The sequence below is a fragment of the Peromyscus leucopus genome, chromosome 6 (genome assembly GCF_004664715.2).
Source record: "Peromyscus leucopus breed LL Stock chromosome 6, UCI_PerLeu_2.1, whole genome shotgun sequence".
Taxonomy (NCBI): domain Eukaryota; kingdom Metazoa; phylum Chordata; class Mammalia; order Rodentia; family Cricetidae; genus Peromyscus; species Peromyscus leucopus.
Genome location: NC_051068.1, coordinates 35,686,866 through 35,709,177, shown reverse-complemented (window position 1 = coordinate 35,709,177; position 22,312 = coordinate 35,686,866). Strand labels below are relative to the sequence as shown.

General features: G+C 33.3%; 1 protein-coding gene across 8 annotated transcripts in view; it reads left to right on the top strand.

The window, feature by feature from the left end:
• Window positions 1-22,312, top strand: part of Nbea (neurobeachin) — a 544,486-nt gene that overhangs the window by 99,648 nt on the left and 422,526 nt on the right. For 7 of the 8 annotated variants that reach the window (XM_028882144.2, XM_037206608.1, XM_028882142.2 and 4 more), the window contains exons 9-11: window positions 2,536-2,733; window positions 3,287-3,420; window positions 20,357-20,465. In XM_028882144.2, the coding sequence (XP_028737977.1) occupies window positions 2,536-2,733; window positions 3,287-3,420; window positions 20,357-20,465 (441 nt within the window). Of the gene's footprint in view, window positions 1-2,535; window positions 2,734-3,286; window positions 3,421-18,064; window positions 18,171-20,356; window positions 20,466-22,312 lie in introns of those variants that run through there. The other variant, XM_028882145.2, reaches the window with a different exon arrangement.

Here is a 22,312-nt window from a genome sequence, read left to right as displayed (position 1 = left end):
TATTAACCCCTCCCAGAGAGATCCATACATCTCCACTTGTCCCTTAACCTTTCTGGTTCTTCAGATTGTAGCATGGTTATCATTTACTTCATATATATTACCCACGTGTAAAAGAATACAAAAAAAAAAATACAATATTTATCTTTCTGGGCCTGGGTCAAATCAATGAGGATGATTTTTTTTCTAGTTTTATCCATTTGTCTGCAAATTTCATGATGTCATTTTTTTTAAACAGTGGAATAATACTCCATTGTTTAAATGTACCACATTTTCTTTATCCATTCTTTTGTTGAGCAACATCTTGGTTGTTTCCAGTTTCTGGCTATTATGACTAGAGCAGCAGTGAACATGTTTGAGCAAGTTTTTTATTGTTCAGGATTATTTTAGCTATCTTGAGTTTTTTGTTTTTCCATATAAAGCTGAGAATTGTCCTTTTAAGATCTGTTAAGAATTGTGTTGGAATTTTGATGGGACTCAAATTTGCATTGAACCAGCAGATTGTTTTTGGTTGGCCAAAAATTAAATTCTTATTTTATGAAATTCTTATTATCATTTATTTAGAAAAATTCTTAAAATATAAATCAATTTTGAAAGTTCTTAAGAGACAAATTAACATTTTAATTTTATGTGGATGATTTAAATATCTTAGTATATTTTAAACAAGCAGGGAGTTTTATGTATTATGTTTTTGCACCTGTGGCTTATATTTAAGACACATTTTCACATGTGTTATTGTTATATGTAAGTGTATACATTAGTGAACATGTTATTTAACTTTACTACTTGTTCATTGATTTTGCTATCCTACTAAATGTTTATGATTACATGTTTATGCATGGCCTCATGGAGAAACAATGACTATCTGTTGCAGTTGAAAAACATAATATGTTTTTAAGATCCTTATGAGAGAAACTCTCAATGATTCGTGTATATTTTATTTGTTAATTGAAAAAATCAACACAGTTCATTGTTATTTTCGAGAATACCCATGTTTTATAAAAGGAATTAAAGGAAAGTTTGATAATTAGGAAACAGAAAACATTTTTAAACACTGGGTCATCCGTCAGGTTATCTGATGCTTGGACACATGCTTTAGAGGGAGTGTTGCTTTCTAAGGTGCTTGGGAACTGGAAACAAACCTAGCAAACATCTGTCATATCTTGATATAGGCTATCTGTTGGACAAGAGTTGTCATGATACCCTTGCAATTTCCCCATGGAACTAACTGCAGTAAATATAAAAAAGTGAGACTGGATCAAGGACCACGCAGCCCCAGTTAAACCCCTTTGTGTATAGTCTTGGACCTTCCCCTCACAGCCTCATCTTAGTCTATTGTTTCAGATATCATTAGAAGTCTTTTCTTCATTGAAGAGGCTAGGATGGATGCTATTCCAGTTTCAACTAGTGCTCCCAGTATCTCCCTGTGGCTTTTCAGCTATAACTGCATGATCTGCTCTACCTGCTTACACTACAGCTCTGCCCTTGCCCACTCAGCTCTTTAGGTAGTCCTTCTTTATCTAGGTGACTTTGGTGGTTCTTGATTGCCTTTATCTTCCATAAGATAGTTTTGTTTTTACAAATTAACTCATGTCTTATTTCTCTGCAGTAAGTTTTCTCTGACTGGTGGTCTGCAACAGAAGTCAACATGCTAACATTTATTAAATGGTAGTTTAAAATTAGTAGATTAAGTGCAACTACTAACCCTTTTAAGTATTCATAATTTGAGTAAAATGTATGGTAAATGTTATTTTATAATACAAAGTCAGCCAGAGAAGACAATCAGATAGCTTTCTTTTGGCAACATCACTATCCGCCTAAATCATCATTTCACTAAAGAGTTTTAGAAATTCTGGTTGCATGTTTCTTTTGTAGTATATATTTAGGACAAAAAATAAAATTCTAGTTTTAAAATGGCATATTTTGATACTTTTATTTTGAGATGTGTGAAGCAGTGATTTTTAAAAAATAATTAAAATTGAAAGCTTTGAGGTGAGAAATAATATTCTATATTTTACATAATTAAGTAAAATGAAATATCTGATCCAAATAGGGCAGTTTTGCTCATTTCTAATATTGAAATAGCTAAACATTTTAATGTAAATGTACCATCCATAACATTGGATACATGTGATTAATTATTCATTTTGCCTTTGTCTTCACTTACATCTGGTAATTAGTGGTTTGCGAACAGATTGGAGGTAAAGAGACTATAGAGAGTAGTCAGACCACAGGTAGAAAACTGCTTGAATTTGGCCAGATATACTTGGTTTGCAGTGTTTGTAAATACTTGGATTAATCTATAAACTGAATTTTTCTAAAAACAAAAACAAAAACAAAACAATGCATTGTTAATAAATCAAGCAGCTTTCAGAACTGAAGTGAAAGCAGCAAGATATGCACCACTCCTGTCTAGTGCCAGATCATATATATATATATATATATATAAACTATCATTATGTAGTTGTTTCTTTGCTTTAAAAATTCGAAGTTTACTCTTACTTTAAAAAGAGTATTAATGACCCTTTATTTTTACAGAGTACCTTCAAGTTTAAGTCTGAGAGTGATATTCATTTGGCAGAACATCACAAACAGGTTCTGTATGATGGGAAACTTGCAAGTAGTATTGCCTTTTCATATAATGCCAAGGCCACTGATGCTCAGCTTTGCCTGGAGTCCTCACCAAAGGAAAATGCTTCTATATTTGTGCATTCCCCACATGCGCTGATGCTCCAGGTAAGTGGATGGGCCTTTGTGTTCATGCTCTCAGCACTGAGAGTGTTTTCATTTCCCACAGTAAGCACTGCTCACCTACAAAACGTTACTGCTTTTAAGTTTGAATTCCTAAACCAAGCCTCTCTCTTCACCTTTGACTTACTTGGAAACTTGTTCCATCTGTTATCATGTGTTTCTGTGTCCTTTGAAATAAAATCTGTTGACTTTCTGAACATGAAGTTGCTAGGTATAAAAAATACTCTTATTTGAAAATGTTTTTACCTGCCAACTTGAAAATTGTTTGAATGTCCTTAAACCTAATAATATTTCTTCTAGAATAACTTAATTTAGTTTCGTGATTTTAGGATAAAGTCTTCTCAGTTTATTTCAACTTTAAAGATGACTAGTCAAAGATACTTCATTTTTACTTTATACATGTATGTCTATCAATAATTAAATTTTTGAGAGCTGTTCCATTATCAAAATACACTAACCATATAAAGATGCCTGGGGCAGGAAATAGTAATAAAAATCATGTCATGGAAGTTTAATAAATATTTTTGTCTTTATGTAGGATGTGAAAGCTATAGTAACACATTCAATCCATAGTGCAATCCATTCAATTGGAGGGATTCAAGTACTTTTCCCACTTTTTGCCCAACTGGATAATCGACAGCTCAATGACAGTCAAGTGGAAACAACTGTCTGGTAAGTTTTCTTTGAATGTATAGTATGCTACTTATACTTCACATGCTTATTTTATACATGTGTATTCCATACTATATACTATATTACAGTATTTGGGTCTTAAGTGCCAGTAAGAATATTCTTAGAACTGAGGCAGACATACATCTGCGTAATATAAAAATAACCATCAATGCTTAGATTCTGATTATCATAAAAAATTCCTCCCTAGAAATGGAAGAAATAATTCTAGATGTAATAAAGTGATTTTGATATACAGTTAAGGAAAAGACTTAGCTCCAAACTTATCCATGAAAATGCTCATAGTCTTGTCAGATTATATTAAACTACTAAGTTCAATAAGTTATACAGTTTATAGCTTAAAGACTTACTCATTTTATAATCCTATACCATGATCTAAAATTAGAACAGTGTTAACATAAGCTCTCCGTTAAATATACATTTTTTAGGGACACACAAAGATGGTGGTTTGTTCATGTTCAGGTAAAATTGAAATGTCTTTTTAATGAAGTTGAATTCATGCTTACTTCTTATAACTTCCCTTATTTTATTAAAAATACCTTGTGTATCAAGTTCTGATTTATGTATTTTCTAAGGTTGAGGATAAATTTCAGCACTATATGGCCACTTTGCTTTGGATTTTAAGAGTGAGTTACATAGACAAACATTTTTTCAGTCCAAAATAAAAAAAATACTTCACTAGCATGTACATATTTTTAGTGGGTTATTGCATTTTGAATTAATGGCAAACTAGTAAATGAAATTTTGGGAAAAATTTAATAGCCAGTAAAATATACGGCATGGTTTTCTCAAATTAGCTGACTTGGCTTTGAAGATTTCTGTGTTAGCATTGATAGTGGTATTGTTCCTTCCTGTATTAAGAATGTTGTTTTGTAAGAAACATATTTGAAATATAAATCTTATTCTCATTGATAACATTCAGTGCCTGTCTATAGGCTATCCTTTATTTCAATGTAATATAAAGGTTGGAGTTTTGAAAGTCAAAGCTTTGATGGGACAATGAAACCTGAGCTTGTGTCCTTTTGGGCTATTACTTTACAGTGAATTTTTGCTTATTTTTATCCTGCAGTAGATCAATTTAGTGAAAACAGAGACAAAAACAAACAAACCATGCATTATGATCCTGAATTTAAATACAAAATGTTTTGCTGTTTATACCTAAGGGGAGTGTGATGCATTATGACCTACATTTTAAACTAATGCTGTGGAGAAAATGCCTTGCAATTAAACAGTCCTTAGGAATTACTTGGAATTCATAAATTTTTAACTTGAAAAATATTTTCCAGTGAAGATTTAGAAATAAGGTAATTTGGAGTGTTATAACTAAAATTACTACAATAATGTATTTCTTTATGGACAGCTATTATAAAATATTAGTGCTAGTAACACTTCTAATGGTTATTTGGGCCTTTTCACCAACATATATGGAAGTCTTTTATGCTTGAGTTCAAAACTCATTTCAGTGCTTATATTTAACTTAATATTTAAGTTGTGTTTATTTAATCAAGGAGGTAAAAGGGGAGAATTAAACATTCTGATTTTTTACTTTGTTTTTACTATACATCTCAGGTCCCCCTCATAAATACTAATTCCAATTTATTTAATGATGTACACTTTGTCCTTAGTTTATAGATGATAGAAAACATGTCATAGGAAAAAAATTCTAATCCTCTTTAATAACAGTACACATCCACATCTAAGACACTGTGGGATTCCATTGTATGCTCCCTTGAATTCTTTCCTATTATTATTTCATTAAGCGTTTTATAGTCTTTGATATCTGAGGCATGCTGTTTATAAACATTTGTTGTCAGTTGTACAGTCTTTTAATGTTTACTCTTCATAGGGACCAGCATATAATACAGTGTGTGTCAGCAAGAGAGCCATTTATTCATAAAATGCAAAAAGCAACTTGTTACAGATGATTTCTTTCTCACTTGATGAATACAGATTTTTAGCTATATAAAGGTTTATAGAATTTCTTGCTTTAAAGTAGGATTATCATTTTAGGTTAGCCAGTATTAACTTGTTTCAAATAAACAAGAATCACTCTAAAATGCCTTAATTTTCCAATGAAAGTTCAGTATACTTTTAAAAACTGTTTGTTTGTATATTAAATATACAAAATCTCATTTTCAGTGTCTTTCAAGAGAAATTGAGCTAAGCTATAATAACGTTTTGCTCTAGTTTCTGTGTTTCATTCTGAAGCATTTTATTTTCCATGCATTAAGCAGTGCCTTTTTATAAAACTTTTTACTGTTTTCATAGCCTCAGTTTTGGTTCGATGTAGGAGGACGCAAAATTAAACTCACTGAGGGTAAACTTATTTTCTGGAGTCGGATGCGTGACTTACTTGTGTAGGATGATTGTTCTATCTTTATTTTATCCTGAATGTTGCATTATTATGTTATCAATCAATTCCTGAACTTTCTGGTCACTTAGTTTAGGATTCAGATCTTGAGCTTAATATTATTAGTGCAATTTACAGTACATTATTAACTCTTTCACACCACAGTTTGTAGCAATATAGCCTTTGAATAATAGGGACTTCAGTTATGCAGAATAAGATATGCAGGTAGATCTACAAACCCTCTGGGTTTGTTATTAGGTTGAGTGAGCTAGATAATTCTATAAGGTTTTATCATATGCTTTGATTTTGTATTTTCAGTACTGTGTATCACTATTCTTTTTAAGGTAATATAGCAAAGGCTCATATTACTTTACATGTGACTTCCTTTCTACTAATGATGTTACTTACATTAGATATCTACTTAATTACTGAAATAGGACCAGGACTTTGAACTTTGTATTTTGGCTGTTATGATAACAGTATAGAAATTAACACCAGATTCAGAAGCCTGAACATTCTAAGATGGTTTTTGGACTTGTCTTCTACTGTAGTACTTAATCTCTAGGAGTAATTGTCTTGATTGCCTTTAAAGAAAATACATAGGTGTAACCTTCATCAGTGTGCAAAACTGTAATTGACTTGTAGATGAATAATACTGAGCAGAGTCAAATAGCTTGTGGCAATCCATGTAGTAGTTGTTCAGAAATTTGTAGTTTAGTAAGTAAATTAGGCCAATGTCTTATGTTGGCGAAACTATATGTTCCTTACAATTATTAACTACCTTGAACATCGCTGTGAACAACCAAACATCCAAATATCTTTGAGCCCTTCTTTGGTTCAGGTAAAATTAGACATTTTGAAATAAGAACAAGCAGTTAAAAACTTTAGGTGATGCACACAAAACAAGCATTCTTTCTTCATTGTGTGACAGTGTAAATGTTTTTTGAACCAATGATTAAGTTGATTTTTTCCCATGAGGCAAAAGTGTATTGGAAGTTCTCAGCAGAAATTCTGTGGAGCAAAGATAAAGTTTCTTTTGGTTTCAACTCTCTTCTGTACTCTGATTTCTGATCGTAGGATTAGTCATGAGTTGATAGAAGTTGTATATGATATTCCTTGAGTATTTACTCTTGTATTGTGTCTGTTCCATCTGAAAGACACTTTCACTGTCAGTTTACTAAAGACTGTTCAAAGATAAATAACCAAATGTGATTGTTCGTGTCAGCAATATCTTATTTCTGTAAAACATAAAATAAGCTACTATCATTTGTAAACTATAGCCCAATAAAATATTTTAAATATTATCCTCATGTTATGTGAGCTAACTGTATTCTACTGATGATGAGAAAGAGTGAGCATAAATAATCACAGGATCATAAAAGCTTAGTGAGGGTGGATGTAAAGGTTCTGACTAAGAAGGCTTGAGTTCAGAGCCACATGTAGAATCTTATGAATGCTTCTAGACTATGATATTTCATAAATTAAAAATTAATTTCAAGTAATAATTTAAATGAAGTCATGTAGGTCTGTAAGTATTTCCCAGACAAAGTAGTTTTTTTACTTTTAATTATGCCTGTAGGTTTTATCCTCGAATGATGGAATGTAAGACACCACTCATAGAGAATTTCACATAACATTTGTATCATTGATCATGTATTTCAAAGGTCCTCTTACAAGGTGAAAATTGCGACATGTTAGTTAGTTTAGTAAAGTTAAATAATTCTTTTCTTTCCTGTCTTAAATCATTCTGTCTCGACTTACCAAAGTTATTCCTGTGATCAAGTTGACTTATATGTCCCCTTAGCAATAATCAGTCCTAATGAGCTCTTTTGTCATACATTAAACTTAGATGCTTCATTGTTTAGCTATCGTAAACTTATTTTGCTCTATTCAAAAAAGTGACATCAAATGTTTTTGATTTTTAATTCAAGAAAATGTACTGCTATACAAAGATTGTTAACTTTTATTATGTGCTTTTAATCCAACTAGCCAAAACATAACATGTGATTGTGTATGCTAAGCCAAAGAAGTAAAACCAGTGTTTTTATAAGATGGTTTCTCCTAGTGGAGGTTGATGTTGTCGATATAAAATATAATTAGTGCTTTTATTTTCAATTTTATTTAAATACTTTATTAAATATTTACTAAAGTAATTCATTCAATCTTATTTCCTTGATTTTTTTTTTTTTTTTTTTTTCGAGACAGGGTTTCTCTGTGTAGCTTTGCGCCTTTCCTGGAACTCGCTTGGAAACCAGGCTGGCCTCAAACTCACAGAGATCCGCCTGCCTCTGCCTCCCAAGTGCTGGGATTAAAGGCGTGCGCCACCACCGCCCAGCTTCCTTGATTTTTTTTAATACTTTTATGGAAGAACATGTTACTGCACTTAATAGTCGAATTTCCTTGTTAGCCACAATATAAAACAAAACAAAAAAACCAAACAGCAACAGTGAATTGTAAGGAAACCATTTTTTTTTTTGTGGGGGTGGTTGTGGTGGTGGTTTCGAGACAAGGGTTTCTCTGTGTAGCTTTACACCTTTCCTGGAAATCACTTGGTAACCCAGGCTGGCCTCCAACTCACAGAGATCCACCTGGCTCTGCCTCCCGAGTGCTGGGATTAAAGGCATGTGCCACCACCGCCCGGCTAAGGAAACCATTTTTGAAGTGAAACTACTTAGGTACAGCTCATAGAAATAATAGATGGCAGGTGGCCATTTTGTTTTATTTATCTAGACAGAAGACTGGATTGTTATTAACCTGTTCTAATATGTTCCCTAAAGTCATAGATTTGGTGGCCCCGTAAATTTCTCATTTTTCATTTTCATTTTTCATTTAATATTGTTTGTTTTTCTTCAGGGAGATTCAGAATCTGAATGTGACTAGAATTTTAGATTTTGTAGAGCATCAGTTATACTTACCCTTCTCTGGTACTATAAATCTTCATTGTGTTTGAGCAAACTCTTAATCTCTTGATAGGCATGTCTCTCTGTACAGTACAATTTTCTGAACAACAAATTTCTTCTTTTTCTGTTGATTACTTGATGCAGAAAAGACAATTTCAAATATTTTTTTGAAAGTTTAGGGGCAGATACTATAAAAATGTTAAACAATACTTGTTATTTCCAAATTCAAATGTGTTAATATTTTTTTTTCTTTGTGGTTCATTTGTCGTATAAGTTATTTCAGGTAACATCATTGAGAATCTCTCCTTTAGTAGCCTAACAGAACATGGAAGGCCTTTGTAGAATTGCTTTGATATTACTTTGTTGGGGTATCATTTAGAGGCTTTCATGGTGGTCATACTTTCCTTTTGGCAGAGAGATTAATTTCTTTTTGGACAAGTTACTAGCAAAATCTCTGCTTTTAAGTTTCATCTCTTATTACATGGTAACTCAGTGTGAAACTTAAAGGCAAGATCACAATAAGGCAAAGATGGAAGAGAATCTTGCTGGAAAGATTTGGGGATGCTGTCTTCTTTGAAGTTACAGTTGGCTCAGAGCAGTTGTAGATTTGACATGGAACTTTTGTAACTCTGAAAGCCAGGTTTACTAGTTACTACTTTAATACAGTTCAGGCACGGTTGAATTAAATATGAGAATTCAAGGATTTCTAGTAGACTAGTGGTCAGGAGCCCAAGGGAAAGAAGTTTGTACGGATCAGTTCCTATGAATTGAGCATCTTGCACAAGGGTCATGTGCAGACATACATAGTGCCATGAACTGCTTGGTTATTCTACCATATATTCTCATGTGACTGTGAATTGGACACATTCAGCATTTCTCCTAAGTCTAAGAGGAACTTGGATGTTGAATTTATAAACGAGTCCTTATAAAGGGCTGTCTTGACACCATTAATTTATGATTTAAAAGCAAAAAACAAAAACAGACTTGCAGATAGATTTCTGCCAAGGACACAGAAGAAAGTATGTGCTTAGCCCTCAATAATTATTCAAATAATAACAGAAGTTTATTATCCTGGTACTTTTCTATCTTACAAATGTTTAGAACATCTGTATTTTAGACTCTAATTTCTGTATAAATCCTTGACATTTATCGGTTTCTGAATTCCATTTTGAGATTTTCTATGATAGTTTGATGAAAACATTAAATTTATTTCACTCTAGATACTTCCTTTACAATTCACCTTTATTAATGGGCAGTGTTACTTTGAATCTGAGTATTGAAGATTTTTATTGACAGCTTTTGTGGATGGAGAGACTCAAAGCATCTTGAAAACATATTTATGTTTTTGAACAGTTATTCATAGAAAGAAATTAATTGTGAATATCCATCGGTTTCCAAGAAAATGAATGAGATTTTTTTTGTTTATTTTTTACATGCCTTCCTCAGTTGCATATCTGATAAATGCAGCAAAAAAGACAACGTGCCGGAGGGATTCAAGAAAAATTCTGGAATATTCAGTATTCTCTATTACATTTTCTTTTCTTGTGCCAAATTTTCTATACAATAAATGGGATTTAAAAAATATTAACTCAGAGCAGTTTGTGGAGTTCTTGAGGTAAATCTTGTTTGTAGGAACATCTAAAACATATGCATTTATTAAAATATTTCTACTACAGTTGGTGCCTGGTTTCACATAAGGAAAGTTTAGAACTTAAATCTAGAAAAGACCAGTGGGACAAAATCAGTAGGTACCAAATTACAGTTTAACGATGGGAATGAGTAGCCCTGATATCATGTACATGGGACTGTGACTCTAGATAAGGGACTATGAATGTCTTTACCATAAGTGAATGTCTTTACCATAAGTGATGCATGAGGATGCAGATATCTTAAAATCATTTAAACATCACACAGTTATACACATACAGAAAGATAACATGTTACCCCATTAATATGTGCAGTTATTTCTTTTATGTAAACAATATTTGGAAAGAGGAACTATTAATACCTAAGCCAAAGTTTGATCTATAGTTAATGCCTTCATGGCTCGTGGTCTACAGTAAATATCCTTAACAATTAAAGGAGGGAGAAGCCGTAAGTTATGTAAATTTTTTAACATATCATCAGTAACATGCAGTAAGATTTTTTTTTCAATAAAAGTAGCAATTTTTTGTTTCCTGGATTTTGTAAAGTTGTGAATGACTTTGGATCCCTAAAAGGAGTCATGGCATCCATCAATATTACAGCCAAAATCTAGACATTCATGAGAAGCAAGGATATTTGTACTTACTGACAGCCTCAAATCCATGACTCAAGCAGATGTCTCAAAATGAAACGTTCTATTGCTTCATGTAAGAACAGATGACTCATATAAGAACCACCTCTAGCCAGTGTCTCTTACAGACATTAATCTAGTTACAAAAAAATAGCGTGAAGATTTTTGAAATGGGATGTTGGTGTTGCCTTTTCTGTTTTAGTCAAGTGGTCAGGTTTTTCTTTGCCCACAGCTGGAGTAACTGGTTGGTAGGGAACATTGAGTAAGGATGATGTAAATCCATAGAGGAAAATCATTTTATATTGGCTGGATATTAAAAGGAATTTTAGGATTGGTCTTAGGTTACACTTCATAATTTGTATCTATACCTACTGAGTGAAGTTACAGAAGCCAAAAAAAAAAGCTGTTTTGGAATTGTGTGCGTAAACAATAATAATTTGAAAATTGTTCTCATGAGTCAGCATTCACATAATTTAAATATTAATAAAATAATCTAGTTTCTGTCCTCCACATGTCAGTGTGTATGTTTGTTAAAGTGTGTGGTCTCTAAGTATCATGAATAGCTTTTGCAAAGTATTGTAAGAACTGAGACAAGTTTGTTGTTGCTGTAGCTTTCTGACCCAAGTATACTAGAATATATAATGTGAAGATAATGAAGAATTAGAATTAAGTAAGGAGAGACTAGTGGGACAAAATTTTGAAGTACATAGTAGTGTATAGTGTTTTGGTTTTCTTCAGGTCTGCTTGTGTTAGGATAAAAAATGCAGTGTCAAATTATACATGAACTTTGGTGGCTTTCCTCAAGAAAGACATATTATTAACACGGACAGATACAGTCACTTAGGGATTTGCTTTTAAATCTCACTCTCATATCTCAGAGGAGCCAGTATTTATTTTATTATAAGAAAGAGATTAGAGAATTACACATGAACTCTTTACCTTTGATCCCACTAGAGACTTCTGCTCTCATTTTGTTGATTTAGACACATGGCTAACTATAATGGAGCTGGGCAATATAGTCTGTTTATATAAGGAGAAGGAAGCTAACATGGGAATGATGATAACTAGTGTCATCTCTGGTGTACTAGTTTCTTATCTTGTGAATTGCTATAGTTCTTGATCAGAATGGCAGCTCAACGTTATGAAAGGATCTGAAGACAATTGACACTGTGACACTATATAAATATGATTAACTGGTAATGTAGTATTTATCACAAATTTTCTCGTTAGCATACAAAAATCACAAGATAGTGAATTACATTGGACCATCTTAGTTTGAAGAGTCAATTAAATTAGTAAGAAATAAACATTCCTGTAATGAGCATATTCTATTTATTTCTGTCTCTCATTATGAGAAGAATCTTTTATTTGGCAAAATTTATTGACTATTTGAGAGCTCTTAAAAGTACAGAGTAGTAGGTAGAGTGAGTAAATGGTGCAGACTTCATAGTACCTTTAAGGTAGTGTTGTGCTCATTATAGTTTGTGACTTCTGTATACTCAGGGATGAATTATATACACTAGAAACCTAGGATTGAGGAAGAAGGTATGGGGGTGCTGTTTTCAGAGAAACCAGAGAATATGAGTGAGAATGACTACATCTCTAAGAGAAACCCTTTATTTCTAGTAGAGAAGTTATTGTTCCTTTTCCTTTCTTCATCCTGCCTTTTGTGTCCTCATTTCTAGCAGTCAGTCTCATCTCCACGAAAGCAGATACACTAATGAAGCCCAACCTATTACAGCCAAACCTGAGGGAGGGGCATCCTTTCCTTTGGCCATTGAAATAAATCATCTCTGAGCTTTCTTTTTTTTAATTTTAATTTTTTATTGTCTCAGTTTTCCTACTGGTAGCTTTGGATATAGGAAGAGTTAGAGAAAAATATAAAAGAAGGAAAAGAAAAAGTCTCAGTTTTTTTTTTTTTTTTTTTTTTTAATAAGGGAAGTGAAAGTGTCAGTGAGATCCTAGAAAGGGTAGTGTTCTTTACTGTGAGCCTATGCAGTTTTTAAAGCCTCTACTGTGCTGTATATATGGACTTGATCTATATCAGGGGCAACAAGACAAGAAAACTAAGATGAGTTACAGAGATTGTAAACAGAAAATGACAATGATCAGTTTTCAAAGATGGCATGAATTTCTTTATACAAATTCTCAAGGAATTGACACACATGAAATTCCAGATTTAGTTGAGTAGTTTTACACTCTTTAGCAAGTGTAGGATTAAATATTCTCAAACAAAATTAAACTATGTTTCTCTGTATCTTACAATGTGCTGTACGACACCTAATTAAAAAAATACTTTCAAGGGTGGTTTCAGAGGCTTAGAGAGATAGTTTAGTGTTCAGGAGGGCATACTGTTCTTGCAGAGAACCTGAGAACTTAGGAGATTGGTTCCTGCATCAGATGGTTAACATCCTTATGTAACTCCAGCTGAAGGGAGCTAGTGCCTCTGGTCTCTGCATGTACCTGCATACACAGGCCTATACACACACTGAGAAAGGCAGGCAGGCACGCACGCACGTGTGCGCGCGCGCGCACACACACACACACACACAGAGACTTTTAAAAGAATATGTAAAAAAATTAAGTGTTTAAGCATAAATTGCGTAAGATATGTATAGGTTCTGAGTGCTGAAAACTTCAAATTGCTAATAAAAGAAATTTAAGTAAATGCACTCCACTTTCATTATCCATTCATTAGTTGATGGACATATAGACTATTTCTATTTCCTAGCTATTGTGAACAGAGCAGCAGTAAACATAGGTGAACTACTATCTCTGTAGTTTATATAGTGTCCTTTGAGTATATGCCTAAGGTGGTTTTTTAGTCACTGTACTATTGCTGTGAAGAGACATTATGACTACGGCAATTATGAGAAAGCATTTCCTTGGGCTTGCTCACAGTTTCAGAGATTTAGTCCATTATCATCATGATAGGGAGCATGGCAGCATGCAGGCACATAGGGTAATGGAGAAGTAGCTGAGAGTTCTAGATCCTGATCCGCAGGCAGCAGGAAGAGAGTGACACTGTGCCTGACGAGCATTTTAAACATACACCTAGTGACACACTTCATCCACAACAAGCCACACCTCCTAATCCCTCTCAGACAGTACCACTCTCTGATGACTAAGCAGTCTAATATATGAGCCTATGGGGGCCATTCTCATTGAAACCACCACAGTGGTATAGATGGACAATATAGTACGTCTGGTACTAGCTTTTTGAGCAAGCTCCCAGCCTATTTCCATAGTGGCAGTACCAGTTTGAAAAAGCTTTACTTTTTGCTTTTGTAAAGCTTCCTAAGATGCATAATATATTTTTTAAAAGTTTAAATGGTGTTACCCTATAATGAAGGGACAGTGCCTCTTCCAGACACCGTAACTATCAAATAAAAACCATGGTACAAGGAATGGGTTATCTTTTTTGGAGGTGTTTTTCACCTCAAGAGGTACCCACGCTTCAGTAGATGGTTCCATACCTAGGCACATACTGTTAGCACTAAATGGACTTGTTAGACTTCAGAAAAAGAGCACATGAAATTTCAGGGGAAGTGTAGTGGGGGGGAAAGAACTTGATCAAAACACATTATATACATAGATGGAATTCTCAAACAAAAATGATATGAAAAAACATGCTACAGATGGAAATAATAGCCCATTTCTTATTTGAAGAAGGCTTCTTTCAGTGGTATACAAAGCACTGTTAGCCCTCAAGTGTTATTCGAATCTTAGATGTTCTTTTAATAAAAAATCCAGAGCCAGATATCAGGAGAAGCAGAACAGCCAGCCACTAGCTCTTACCTCTACAAAATCCTCAGCCTAAAGAGAGTGAGTTCCTGTTTCCTCATGCCTTATATACCTTTTCTACCCTGCCATATCACTTTCTAGGATTAAAGATGTGTGTGCTTCCCAAGCAAAGGCATGAGATCTCAAGTGATAGGATTAAAGGTGTGTGCCACACTGCCTGACTTCTATGTCTAATCTAGTGGCCGGCTCTGTCCTCTGATCCTCAGGCAAACTATATTAGGGTACACAATATATCCCCACACTCAAGTATAAAAAATAATCCAATTAAAACATTGTCAAAGAAATCCCACCTAAGTAGACACATTATTAAAATGAATGTGTCAGAGTAGCTCAAGAAGGTTTTCAACATTGCTGATGGGGGGAGGTTATCACTGTTAGATAGCATTGTACACCTAGTAGAATGGCCAGGGGAATAAAAGAAAAACAAAAAATGAAACAACAACAACAAAAACACCTGTGCTGCCGATGCTGGCAGTGATGTGCCACAGAGCAGAACACCAATATTAGCAGGATTACCAAAGGGTACAGCATCTTTGGAATATAGTTTGGCAGTTTTGTATTAAGTCAGCCATATCATGTGTATTTTAGCTTTCTCCTCCTTGGTATTATTTATGAGAAAAGAATGGAAACTGCTCATATGCAAGAGTCCTTATTTATTTTTATAGTAGCCTTATTCACACTGCCTTGCTGTAACCTTAGTGCTCTCCTGACATGAATGGTTGTCCACAATGACTCCTCATTTTCTACCATGAAACATTTAAAAATTAAAAATACTCTGAAATATGTATTTACTGGGATGAATCTCAAATTTGGGCAATATATGGAAGTCTAGAAGGGAACCTTGGAAGATCACGTACTTACTCCACTTACATGACTTTCTTAAAAAGTCAGAGCTGTAGTGACAGAGAAGCATTCTTGCTACGTTACAGGTATTGAGGTGGTGTGAGTCCAAAGCAGAAGGGTGAGCACAAGGACATTTTAATTTGTGGGTGCCCGTGGAGGCCAGAAGAGAGCACCAGATCCCCTGGAACTGGAGATACAAATAAGCTACCATATGGGTGCTAGGAACCAAACCTTGGTCCTCTGCAAGAGCAACCAGTGCTCTTCACTGATGAGCCATCTCTTCAGGCAATGTATACATTTAACATTTTTGTTTCTTTCATTGGTACATCTAAATAGTAAAATTTTAGACTTTGAAGTTTTTTTTTGTATCTGTCAGATGTAGGATGTTGAAATATAAAGTCACAACCTATAACAGAGGAAAATATAAAAACTTGAGTTTTAGAACATCTCTGCAAATCTCTTAAGTATTTTCATGTTTAAATCACCTAAATGAAAACATTGAAATTAACGAGCAAAGATTTCTTGCAAAAAATACCCAGAAGGTACCCTGTGCTACCACCCATGCTTCTGTCTGTCCTTTCTTCTGCCAGCGGTGCAGTTGTTGTATGGAAGCAGTTGCCTTTGCTGTGATGCTTCTGTGCCCACTGAGTAAGGCGGCCTTGCCTGTGCCAGTGTTTCCTTGCAGAACTTGCAAGTGATGTCCTTAGGAGCACCTTGTTCAAAAACTGCTATTGCAGTTAGGAACTTGGTTTAGGCCTTTCTGAACTCTAAAGAAGGTTAACTCTTCTGAGATAATGATTCTTTTATTAAAAAAAAAAAACTTGTTTAAGTACTGGGAATTAGATTTATTTCCTTACGCATGCTAGGTAAGCTTTTCTCCACTTACCTATATCCCTGGATCACCTCCCCCACTACCCAGACCCTCCGCTTGTTATAAGTTTGTGACAGGGTCTCACAAATTTTTTTGGATCAGCCTTGTCCTTTCTTTGCACCCGACACAGAATGATCATCTTGTCTTGGGGGTGACAAAATAGCACAGAATCTGTGGTTTAGTAGATATTTTATATGATTTTAATAATTTTGAAAGATTTTAGTGTATTTTAACATTAGGCTACTTAAAGAGATGAAAAGTGATATTATTTTCAAAAGATTTTAAGGATATCTTAATCTACTTTTGAATTTAATTTAACACTCATTTTGCCTATAGGGTTTTTAAGATATTAAATTCACCATTTTTTTTTTTTTTTTTTTTGTTTTTTGAGACAGGGTTTCTCTGTGTAGCTTTGCGCTTTCTGGACTCACTTGGTAGCCAGGCTGCCTCGAACTCACAGAGATCCGCCTGGCTCTGCCTCCCGAGTGCTGGGATTAAAGGCGTGCGCCACCACCGCCCGGCTTTAAATTCACCATTTTTAAGGTATTGGGCCTCAGCAAAAATCTTTAAGTTTTGCATAGGTTCATTACATTCTTTTTAATAAAAAGATGTTTATTTTGAAAGCCAACTGAGATATGATAGCTTGTTTGTTTTAATATAAAAATCAAGTATTCAGATTCTATTTTTATATGAGATGGCTTTAGAAATGTTCATAGATTATATGTTCATTCCTTCTAACTTCATTTACAAAGGAGGCATATCTTTGCAATATCTTGTGTATCTGAATACTAAAAGTACCCAAAGATATTAAAACTTTCTTGATTCTATCAATGAATAGTCTACATTAGTTATTTTGAAACACGAAGTGGAAAAAGCACTGAAAATAAGTCAATCTATATTCACATACATTTTAATAGAATGAAAATATAGTGTATAAATTTTCATTTAAAATTATTTATATTAAATATAGTGACTAAATATTCTCATATGTTGTTCACAACTGTTATATGATTCTCTACTGAGATGGTGAGCAGGCCTTAACAACAAATATCCTGAGTTGTTGGTATCATGCTACCTCTTCACCCTCTGATGTTTAGCTCTCACAAATAATGATACATGAAAATTATTTGCTAACTTAATCAAAGCTTATTAAGAATTGGAAGATGGTAATTAAGTTTTCAGGAGAAAATTCCCCATAGTAGATTATTAGTGTCATTGCCCTTCAAAGGAGACAGGATTTAAAATCCCCAACCATTCCTAAAGTAGAATTGTTACTTGGAAAATAATACATTATAGTACTTTTAATTGGAAAGGTTAGCAGTTTTCTATTACTGCATAATAATTAATACCCTCCAATCTGTCCAGGAACCCTCTGACAGTCTGTCTCTGGCTGGCTGAAGCTGTATTTGACAGCCATGTTTTATGTTTTCTTAGTTTTGGCTGACAGAGCTGCTTGCTTTTCTTTTGGCTTAGTGTATATGTTTAGACCCTGACACATGAAGTGATGTGTTCTAGACAGGAAGTGGAATACAGTAGATATAGGAATGGGCTGAAGTATCCTTTATATTTGCCTTTGTATCTAGGGGAGTTGGAAATAGGCAAGAATGGAGAGAAATTTTGTATGGCAGTACACAGAATTTTGCAAGTTTATTGTGAGCCCTGCAGCAATCCGATGCATTTTAGTTACTGGTAAGTTTGTTAAATTACGTTTGAAATTGTACATCTTCAAAGATGGCCATCTATTTGCTATTAAGTCCACTTTGTCAGAAATACCTTATTTTAAGATTTTTTTTTTTTTGAAAAGATGCGATACGATTATTGCATTTGGTCTTAGGTATAAATTACAAATGCTTTGGTTAGTAAATGCATTTGAGTTTTCTGTTGTCATGGATAATACCAAAGTGGAATCAATGTTTTATGGACAGCATGATCTTGTGTTCACAATTTTGAATTATAACAAGTGTGTCCTTCTGCTTTTGCACAGGAGTGGCACTGTACTTAGAGGCCTGAATTCACACATTACATGACTGCAAATGAATAATTTTGTGATATAAAAGATTTATAAAAGTCCATGGCATCTTTGTAATTTTATGTGCATGTGTGTGTGACTTTCTCAAAGAATAGTTCCAGCTCTTCCTTAATGTATCATAGGGACCATTGCAAGGCAGACTTGAGTCTTCTCTTTTGACAGTTCTGATGCTTAGGAACCCACTTTCCTAACTCATGTGTAGGTGAAATTCCATGAATAGGTTTGAAAATTGTGGAATGTCTATGCAGCAGCTTTCTTTATTTTCAAACATTTAACAGAAATGTTATACGTAATAGTAGATTTAAGCGGTTGTTTGTGAAATGGACTTGACTATTGACCCAATTCATTTGAAATCAACTAGATTGTTTAATAGCTTCTTTACAGAATCCCAAGGGAGTCTTTGCTAGTTGTGTTTTCCTTAGAAATACTTACCTTTGACTCAGAGACAAAGTAAAAAGAGTATCACTGTTTGGTAATATTCATTTTCATTTTTTTGTGTGTATGGTTTAAGGATGTAGAACTAGCTAATATGATTAAGTTTTAATTTCCTGTGACGAAGTACTTTATTTCTGGGTAGTATGCTTATCAGAATATCAAGTAGTTTGTTCAATTGTCACTTTTTATAATAATGGTAATGATCATTTTGCTGTTGGTTCTTGTTATGAGAACTTTTTTTAGTCTAACAGATAGATAGATAGATAGATAGATAGATAGATAGATAGATAAATAGGTAGATAGATAGATAGATAGATAGATAGATAGATAGATAGATAGATAGATAGATAGTCCAAATAACTGGAGAGGTGTGTTGTCAATACTTTTGAAACCAGGAGAGCTAAGTAAGTTTAAGTCCAGTTAAATATATTTCTTTTATAATCATGAGCTTTCCTCATTATCAAATTTTCTTAAATATTTTTAAGAAAGAATACTGCTGTGTTTATTATACATAGGCAATATGAGGCATATTACAAAACATTTCAGATAGATAGTATTTCAGTTCCTGGTAAAGTCTAGTATATGGCAATTTCTTCTAACTGTGTTAAGCACATATAATGAAGGCTGTATATTTTCATTCATGTGTCAGTGCTGCTGGTTGAAAATATATCTCTAACTCATGAAGAAATACATTATCAAAGCTTAATTCTTTGCAGTCACTTTCCGTTTGTTTCCTCATTTACTCATTCAATGTATATATCAAGTGCTTATCTTGTCTGGTACCCACTCTTATCTGATTTTATATGTTTGTGTGCACTGTGTAATTAATTTTAGCAGCTTCTCACTTCTATAATACATGAGTCATTTCTATACTTTGCTCTCATGAACTTTCCTGAGGGCATGTGTGGACATAAGTGGTATGTGAAATTTCTGATTTATTTTTATAAATCAAATAAGTGCTTAAAAACAATAGTTCTAAAATAAGTTTAAGAACAAGTATGTTCTTCACAAAAAATTTCCTGTACATATTTCAAACTGTTATAGCCTGTTTTAAATATAATATTATGATAGTGTATATATTATAGAATAGTGATATGTTTCTTTTGCAAGGTTCACTCAAAGTAGGAATTAGTTTTTATATATGTATTGATACATTTTATGCTTAACTGGGATATAAATTATACAGTTTTTTTTAGTTTATTGTTTTTTATATGAAGGATAAAACTAACCACATCTTCTCTTGTGAAAATGTACATGTTTGTATATTAAAAGTCATACAGCGTTTTAACAAAATAGAAATTAATTTGAATGTTTGTTATTGTTTGGCATAATAAATTACTGAAATGGAGCACTATGTTTATAATAAATATTTAATGACTACAAAATGAAATTGTCTGTACTTTACACACAGTGCTACTCTTTTGGCATTCCTCGTTGAACTACTTAAAAGTTCAGTAGCCATGCAAGAACAGATGCTGGGTGGAAAAGGCTTTTTAGTCATTGGCTACTTACTTGAAAAGGTAAGTAATACACATTGATGACTTGTGTATGTAGTTTTTGTCACTAGTATAGTTGACAATCACTAATCACATTTTCTTAAGTTACCTTTTGATCTTTTAGTGATAATATTGTTTGGTAATTAAATATCATTTTATATTATGCTTTGAATGTAAGCATTGACTTCGAATTAAGAAATTGTGAATAAAAGTAGAAACTGGAGAAAAATTCTCTCCCAAGCCTAGGGAGTCTGAGGCAGGAGAAATACAAGTTTGAGATTAGTCTGGGTTACTAATACTCTGTCTCACAAAAACTCAATTTGAAAAGATTTTCCCTGTGCAAGTGCTATAGAGAATGACCATGATCTACAATTTGCAGTGACCTATAAATGTGAGGGGGAAAAGGCAAGATGTGAAGTGTGCATGTTGCTAAGCTAAGATTCCAGTATATTAGGTGAATTTAATGCATTCTTGACTTACACTGTTTTGTCTACAGTGGTTTACTGGAATACAACACTATTCTTGAGTACATGCACTAATCCATTTATTTGAAAAGATAATGGCTCTGCTGCATTGCAATCTCATCTTTGCTGTAAAACAGGGACATTATGAAAGTAAGATTTTGTTTTCTGTTTTGTAGGCAGTAAACAGTTTTTATCTAGCTTCTTGGTACATTTCAATAGTTGATAATGCAGTCATCTCTCTTTATTATTTGCTCTTTAAGATTACCTCGCTCCTTTTGTCTTTGTATTTTTATATACATTAACTCATCAATTTTCATGAAACAAGCAGCTTCATTTTGTTATAGTGATCTTTTTATTAAACCCTTCAGTTCACATATTTGTTTCATCTTTTTAATTATTTACAATGTCTTCTGTTTTTGTGCATATAAAATTTACCTGATTTTTGATGGATTTATTTTTCATCAAACATGTTATTTCATGTCTTAACCTTTTTTTTTTAGTTTTTGGCTTGTCATGAACATAGAAATAGAATTATTGATTAGTTCATACCATTTGTACTGCTATTGCTACTCCCTCATTAATTATAGGCCTTTGTAGATGCCTTAAGATTTTGTTTGTGGAAGTATTATCATCCAAAACTGATGACTTAATTTCTTTTCTGATAACTATTTCTGTTTTTCCTGTTGCTTTATTGTACTATCTGAGACTTCTGATGCAGTGTTGACTAGAGGTTAAATAATGGACACCTCTTATTACTGATCTCATGGACAGTGCATTTAATAATTATAATTTAAAATATAATCTATTGCAATAGAATAGATTTTATAGTTTTTTTCCAAAACCCAATTGAATTGTTTATCATCTTAAAATTTTTTCATAAAAATTTGTCATAATAATATTGATTTTTAAACTATTTTTGGTTTGCACGTATGAAGTTCTAATTTGTTTCTTACTTTGCAAACCATATTCATTAATTTCCAAATAGAAAACTTCCATTTACTCGCAGATACACTCTTGTTCCTGTAAGGTTTTCAGATAATCACTATACTGGCATTCATATTGCTGAAACCTTTGCTCCACTGACCTTGTTTTGTTGTTTGGTTATTTAAGTTTTCTTTACTTTGATACCAGCTGCAACATTACATTCCAGCAATGTCTTTCTTCAGTTTTGTGTCAGTTTCTCTATTTCCTTCTGAAGACTACCTCTTACCTGCTGGTCTTATTCTTGAAAATCTTTTCTCCTATAACTCGTTCAATTGAGGTCATCCATTTGGTTGCTTTCATTATCCTATAGATACTAATTATTCTGAAAATTTTCTCCATTTCAGTACTCACTAGGATGTCCAGTGAGTGATCTGCACAAATTTTATTTACCAAATTATTGCTTCTGATTTTTCTCTCAGATAT